The 7,844-nt window shown below is 43.8% G+C and overlaps 1 protein-coding gene across 1 annotated transcript in view; it reads left to right on the top strand.

Moving 5' to 3' along the window:
* The first annotated feature begins 320 nt into the window (after positions 1–320).
* Positions 321–7,844, top strand: part of LOC111861510 (esterase FE4) — a 38,160-nt gene continuing 30,636 nt past the window's right edge. Inside the window, exon 1 of the mRNA XM_033750352.1 lies at positions 321–566. Within this exon, the coding sequence (XP_033606243.1) occupies positions 387–566 (180 nt within the window). The 5' untranslated portion in view covers positions 321–386. The remainder of the gene's footprint in view (positions 567–7,844) is intronic.

Here is a 7,844-nt window from a genome sequence, read left to right as displayed (position 1 = left end):
AAAAAAATAATTACACTCGACGGACTTTTTATTGACTTTGTGATGTTTTCTTTTTGGTAGTAGGTATTTAATCAGTTATTAAATGTTAATTGAATTGACTGTTTACGTCAGTTGTTTTTCTTATTTGGTGGAAGAAATAACACGAGAACAACCCGCCCCCCAACTAGTTGGGTGGGGGCTCAACCCGTATGCGTTCACTTGATGCATCATGTACAAGAAATGTGCATGTAAAGAAAATAACACAATCACGCCTGCACGTTGTTTCCTGCCGTAATTTTCCGCAACATGAGAGGACGTTTTTCCGCCAGTACTATATGCGCGCGCAAGTTACGAGTGAGCCGTCTTCAGTTCGTACGCAGAAGTCAACTAAATAGCAAGCAGTTATTATGAGATGCGGATTAGCTGGTCTTCTGACAACTATCATCACAGTTCTAGCTGATGATTTAGTTGTACTAAAACACGGAAGTCTCAAAGGGCATCGGCTGACGTCACGGAAGGGCCGCGAGATATTCGCTTTTCAAGGAGTCCCTTATGCCAAGCCGCCAGTAAGGGAGTTGAGATTCAAGGTACGAGTATGTTCTCAGGTTCTTCGTGTTCTTCCCGCGGTCCCTGGAAAGGACAAGAGGTGATGAATGTTATTTAAATACTGAATGTCAACGTGGGTCTCGTGAAACAACGAACACATTCAATGAACTGACACGCAATATGAAGACATGTAAACGTACGTGCAGAGATATATTACTTACAATGTGGATAGTTTTCAAAGAGACCGGTATGGAGAGGATTTGTAGCACGCATGACAAGAGGAATGTATATTGGGTTTTGGTGGGGGGAGCCAGAAGGATATACCCCACTAGGAAGGTTTAGACGTAGGTAAGGAAATAATATTAAGATGGATCTTAGAGAAAGAATTTGGGGTGATAAGGACTGCATTAATCTGCTTATGATAGAGACTAGTGGCTTGCCCTTGTTAACACGGTAATGAGCTTTGGTGTTCCTTAAAATTTTTGGGACATTCGTGAGTACCCTAGCTTCCCAAGAAGCACGCAGCTCGACGGAGTTTTATTTTAACAAATGCATGTAGTTATTTAAAGGGTGAATGACTGTATGTTAAAAAATTCTTAAGTGTAATTTTAAGAGCTTCGCTACAGGTATTCGTAAATGATCATATTATTATAGGAGTTTACATTTTTTTTATATTAACCCGTTCCTCTTGTACCCTTATACGGCTGTCGGGGTTTGTTTTATTCTTTTAATCATTTCACAGACGGTAGAACTCGTTGGACGAGTAATCAGACCGTCGCAATGCCTCTACTTAAATACAGGAAAACACAAACACAGAAAAACGCATACACACCAAACATCCATGCCCTGAGAGTGGGATCCGAACCATGATCTCAGCATCCAAGCGAGCCAAGACTGTTCATGCCTTAGACCGCGCTGTTAAGATGACCGACTGTATTATAGGTAATGCTGAAATAGGTTACAAGTGAGACATGTATGGTGAAATAATACAGATATCGAGGCATTTTATCATTGAAACTAAAGGACTACACGTTGTGTTTTCTCCAATTCGTGGAGGACAGAAAAGAATCATGATCATGTCAGTGTTCCGCTTTGCAGTACCCAGTACATAACCTACACGCCCACTTTAAACACTGTGTTGACAGCACACCGTACATAGACAGTTTTTATTGCATTGCTGTCAACACAGTGCAAATTTTTGAATGTTTAGTTGCTATCTATGACAAGTATCGGTACGTGTGTGACATCTTCAGGTCTTATTTTAGTTACTAGACACTGTACTAGGGTAAATCTACATGTGCGAGTGGATCCACCTGTGAGTTAGGCAATCTGAACTGAATATGCTATGGATATACAGATTACTACGAATTATTATTTCTATTTTAGATCACTATATTTTCCAAAGTAACACATACAAATATCATTGTTACATGATAAGATCCGAAAGCTCACCAAGTTTGCATCGTGATACACCGCTTGGCAGCATGAGTCCAATACCTCATAAAATGACGACGAAGCTGGAAAAGAGTTTCTGTGTGTTGGAATATACGAGATATTCGTGTGTTATTGCAGTGCAGCCTGTATTCAGAGCAGAGCACAGAAAGGAACCGCCATGTAAACAGAGCATTCTGCGGTGGTATCGGCAGTTTAAGGATACTGGCTGTCTTTTTAAACGAAAAACAAAGGGCGACCGATAATGTGTTTTCAAATGGAATGAATCATTTATAGTAATTCTGTATTATAATGTGTTGATTTCCTGTCTGTTGGTTAACATTGTAAACATTTCTATGAAGTTTTAGATTTTGAATATTTTATGTGACTGTGCAGCACTGAATACATTCTGTCTGTCCACGTCATGGGTTTAATGGTTCTGCTGTTACTCCCGGGGCAGCTTGGTCTGAGCCTTTATTGTAACGCTGTTATTAGTAAGAGGCGGGGGTGGTTTCATTAGTTTCGCGGTTATTCTTCATTTGGGGAAGTCCCGTTTTATGACTGTTGATGCTGGATTCTGCAGCACGTACGTCTCTTGGAGGTGGCAGTTTTTGGACACAACATACAAATCAATGTGGGGGGGGCAAGCTGTATCATAGTTGCTTGAGGCATTATTCTACAAGCCGGAAGGTCGCAGGTTCAAATTGAGCCAATCTTTCCAGCAGCATTATGGGCCTGGGTTCGACTCAGTCTCTAACGGAAATGAGTACAAGGGATATTCCTGGGGGTAAAGTGGGGTCTGCCGGCCCGTAAGGCTGACAAACATACCACCATCTGTGAGCCGATTGCCTAGAAAATCTAGCTTCCTCGACGTCTCACTAACCTATGGCCCTCCACGGCCTCTTACAGGGATAGCTAGACTTTATCTTACCTAAAGTTTTCGTATTATTTATCAGGGAGGATGGGATAGGCAGGACACTTAGTAGCATGAGAAAAATTGTGTACGTACATGATGCGTTCCGTATATAATGCCTCCTATTTTTTTGTGTTAATATGTAACGTCTGAGCTGGATGTTGGTGGTGTTGTAGTAAAGGTTGAACCTTCCCGCCAATGTACTGTTAATTTGGTTGTCGTGCGACAGATAGAGCGACAGCAGAGCAGTCTACCAAAATGGCGTCTGACATAGAAGTGCGTATGAAAGAGAAATGTGTTATTGAATTTCTCACTGCCGAACAAATTGTACCCATTGATATCCATCGACACTTGCTATAGGTGTACGGCGACAATACAGTGGAAGTCAGCACAGTGATTCGGTGGGTAGTGCGCTTCAACAGTGGCGAATGTGAAGTGCACGACAAGCCACGCCATGGGCGTCCCTGCTCAGCTACCACTCCTCACAATGAACAGCGCCTCATCCGTACAGATCAGCAGATAACGACCAGGGACTGTCAATTCTGAACGCTACAAGACGACACTGACTAAGCTGAAATCCCGTATTTCCCGAGTCAGGCCAGAGAAGCAGACAGCCTTTCGCTTGCAACACGATAACGCTAGACCCCGTACCAGTTTGGCACCACCGCGCACATTGCAAAGTTTGGCTGGACTGTCCTACCACATCCAATTTATAGCCCCGATTTAGCACCTTCAGACTTCCATCTTTTTGGGCTACGTGGGCAACAGTTTCCAGACAACGATGCTGTCATTGCAGCTGTAAGAAAGTGGTTAGCCTCTGCTGGCGCAGACTTTTACGGGCGCGGCATACAGGCTCTTTTTAATCGCTGGCAAAAGTGCATAAGGAAAGGTGGTGATTATGTGGAAAAATAACTGTAGGTACCTGAAATCTTGCTCTATTTAACTGCGTTATTATGATTTCTGTATCTGTTGTAGTTTTCTTTAAAAAATAGGAGGCATTATATACGGAACACCCTTAGTAATTTTAGCCGAAAACGCTAAACTCCCAGTTTACGGGCTGGATTAATCTGGCGTAAAAGAGCATCAACCGTGGATTCTTGTGTACACGGTAACGAATCTCCGTGTTCGATCCCTTAAAAGTCGAACTTTTTGATCCAGTGAGATACCGATACCGTATCAGGAAGGGCTGTACTCCATTTCGACAAATTTGTTAGCACAAAATCATAAACGACTATGAAAATTAAATGAAACTGTATTTCTTTCGTAAATTTATTCGCACTGTCAAGTGTTCCTATTCTACTGTACAGCTCACAGTGAAGTGCAGTGCTTACAGATTTTACTGGGTTTTTGGAATTTTTCCATCGTCCGAAATTCTAGGTACTAGAGGACACCCTGGGTAAAAGAGGACCCGACGTTTCGGAAACTGCATCGGTTTCCGTTTTCAGCTGAGAAAGGAAGACATCTACTCAGTTGGGCCCCTTAGAAAGAGCTAATCTCAATCACTTTCTAAGGGGCCCAACTGAGTAGGTGTCTTCCTTTCTCACCTAAAGACGGAATCAGGTGCATTTTCCGAAACGTCGTGTCCTCCATTACCTAGAGTGTCCTCTATTACCAAGAATTCCGGATGATGGAAAAAGTCCAAAAACCCAGTAATTCTGTGTGTCATCCACCATCTTCAGATCCCTCTAGAATCTACTTACAGATTTTGTTGGGGTTTGTGCGGGTTGACAACTACCAGGCGATTTATAATATTTCAATTTTACAACAGCACTTTCATCCTCAAAAGCGCTAGGATCATTTACTAACGGCTCAGCTGTATGGATTTCTGTCTTCCTAACAGCACTGATCTTATGTATATTCAATGACTGAGGGAAGTAGCTCCTCCACCTATTCAAAATGTTGGGGGAATCTGCAAGCAGATCACCATTCTCATCCTTCACTGAGTTATTGCTAGGCTGGTAACCCCTCTTAAATCATTTATTCCTCTAAACAGGTCTCTAATGTTCTTACTGTTCATTGCAAGCTCATCAATTTTGTCTTTCAGATATTCCCTCTTTTTGCTCCTGAAATGCCTGCTGGTTTCACGTCTTATATTGTTCAGAGTATCCCCATTTAACTCGCTTGGATCCTGTAACCACTGCAATTTGGCCTGCTTTCTTTGATCAAATAATTTTGAGCATCCTTCATCGAACCATGGCTTATGCTTCTTCGGTTCATAATAACCTAGAATCTCTTTTCCAGACATTTTTATATTCTCTCTAATAGTTTCCCAATATGAACTTTAATATAGAACACGACCACTTCCTTCTAGATTGACACGAATTGTGGTTTGCCTGGGTATGTATTGGTGACTCGATTTATTGACCACTATGCACACTACTCTGAACTACAAGTGATTACAGCGCCATCGCGATTTTCCACGCTTCACAAATCATCACAGCACCCGCCAAGTTTTTCGGCCTGCTATGTTTTAAATAGCCCTTTCCTGGAAACTGCTTCTAACAGTGGAAATTCTTCATCTTCCCCCGCACAGATCTTTTCTATCCAGCAAGTATCCCGCAACAGAACTCTCTCAATTCCTTCAATCTATTTCGGAACTCGACTGACCATGCTTATAACATTTCGGCACGAACTACATAGTCCAAAACTTTTACTTCTGCAGTTGCCAATCGACAGTCCGGGTATTGTTGACGTGTTTAGCGGCCGTTACCAAGCAACGTCTGCTGTTCACAGTGTCACAGCTCAGCAACGCGTCTATAAGCCACAGTATTGTTACAGATATTACTCATAGCCGTACTTCGCTTGCACCTGTACAATACAGGCACGAGAGCATTATTAGACAAAACAGAACTCTATAGAAAGCAAGAGGCTCTCGGCCGAACAGATTAGTTCAGAGCTGAGGCGCTAAAGCTTCTATTCGGTTCGAGTCTCTGCTGTGACGAGTAAGGATAATACCTCGAATACGCCACGACAGCTTCTTCCTAATCATTTCCAATTCATCATCATTCATTTATCATGCTACTATTCAATTTTATATGGTTTCTACAACGAACTAATCGCTAAATAACATACAATAAATAAGGGTTCCTCGCTGTAAAATCATTTTCCTGATATGCTCCTTAAGAAGTTGCGTATATTTTCTGAAATACAACGCCGTGCAATCCAGTGAAAGTTAACTGAAGTTTTAGAGGAATGCATCACCTCCATCTTCAGGGTCGAAGAGTAAACCGAGAAAGATACCAGTGTGGAAGCAGTGGCAAGCAGAGCAGTGCCCTTGAAAGCTTATCAAGGAGTTTATAACGTATAATTTATCAAATATATTTTTCCTGCATCAGTAAGTACGTCAGACATTTGGTGAATACAATATTTAAACAATGGTTGGTTACTGTAGCACAGTTAATATTAAAAATTACAGACTATAAAGGAAAAAACATAGTCTTCTTTATCGGTAAGATCCTTGAAGTATTGATTGATGTGTAGAAACACACGACGTAGTTAAATATATTGTCGCGTATCGGGCGTATATCGCGACAAATAACTTCACGCCGTATTTGACGTAGCGAATTTTATTTCACATTCGCTCATACAATCACTCAAATTACAGATTTACGATTACTGCTATCTGCAGTATCACAATTAGTACACTCCAAATGCCGCAATACAACTGACTAGTTGCTGGCTAACTCGGAACTAACTCGGAGGTAGCTCGCGTACTCACTCGGCGGTAGCTCCAGGACTAACTGACTGTCACAGTACAACTAACTGTGAATAGCCTTCGCTACTCCTTATGTAGCCTTGATCGGACAATACGGAAAACGGCCACGTAATAGGCACCCTTGTTGCCTGGCGCTGTGTTGCTAGTAACGCTAGCGGAAGTAACCGCTGTTACTACCGCAACAATCCTGTTGCGTCACCGTTACGTTACCGTGCGGAGGAGGGGGAGGGGAGCGCTGACTCACCCGCCGCGCAACTGCTGGTGGGGGGGTTCTCCTTTGCGCAACATGTTACACTGCTCCCTCCTTAAGGCTGTTCGTCCCGAATAGCCTAGCGGTGCATCCCCGTTGCTTTTCCGTCCCGTAGCTGTGCTTGCGGTGTCTCCTGTTGTTTCGGGTACTCTTCTTGCAGCGACTACTCTTCGTCCGTTACATCGCTCCCCTCTTAAGACAAAGCTTGTCTCGAGCGGTTTCCTCTCAGCTCGCCAGCAGATCACATTTATCCATCACTTTCTCACATGGCACATTCACTCTCAATGGGGAGACCGGTTCTTCTATTTTACCGGCTCCTCTTCTGTGCCCTGCTCCTTTTTTCGTTTTGGAGGGGGTCGACTCCTCCATAAGGTCCACTTCTTTATCCTCCGTAACCCGTTGGCAATACCGACTACTTGTGTCGCGAACCTTCCACTGAAGATCACGTTGCCGGTCTTCTCCCTCAGGCGTTATAGTTCCTCCACGTCCTGTTTCCTTATGCCTTTGCTGCATTTCTGTTGTGGCTGACGCCGCCTTCCGGACGTCTGTCCTGTCACGGTTTTAGTCCTTCCTTTCCCGGCTTCTTGCCCAGCATTGACCCTCCTTGAGCATCTCCTTACGGGATCTCCCTTGCGCCGTGTCGCACCTGCACGACTAGTCACATTGCTGTCGGCAGCCAATTCGTGCCATGGGCCACAATTTCCTTGGGTCGTAGATTTCTTGAAGATATGGCGTTTGCGTCATGCCACGGTTGCGCGGCGGAACACCTTCCTGTGGACGACGGCCAACTTCATCTGGGGTCCACGACTTCTCCGCGTCGGATTCTTCATGTTTCGTCGATGTCGGTCCCTGCGCCTTTTCTTCTTCGGTTCTCCGACCGGCATTACTTCGGCGTCTTCTACGGGTACCTCTTGTAATTCTGCCACCTCAGGTTTCCTGTTCGCTGAGGCCAGATCTCCTTCTTCTTGACGTGCCTCCATTACTAGGCAGGCCATCGTCGCTCCGACCGG

Source organism: Cryptotermes secundus, unplaced genomic scaffold (genome assembly GCF_002891405.2).
Source record: "Cryptotermes secundus unplaced genomic scaffold, Csec_1.0 scaffold959, whole genome shotgun sequence".
Taxonomy (NCBI): domain Eukaryota; kingdom Metazoa; phylum Arthropoda; class Insecta; order Blattodea; family Kalotermitidae; genus Cryptotermes; species Cryptotermes secundus.
The sequence above is the reverse complement of the archived record's forward strand: the minus strand, read 5'-3'. Positions and strand labels throughout refer to the sequence as shown.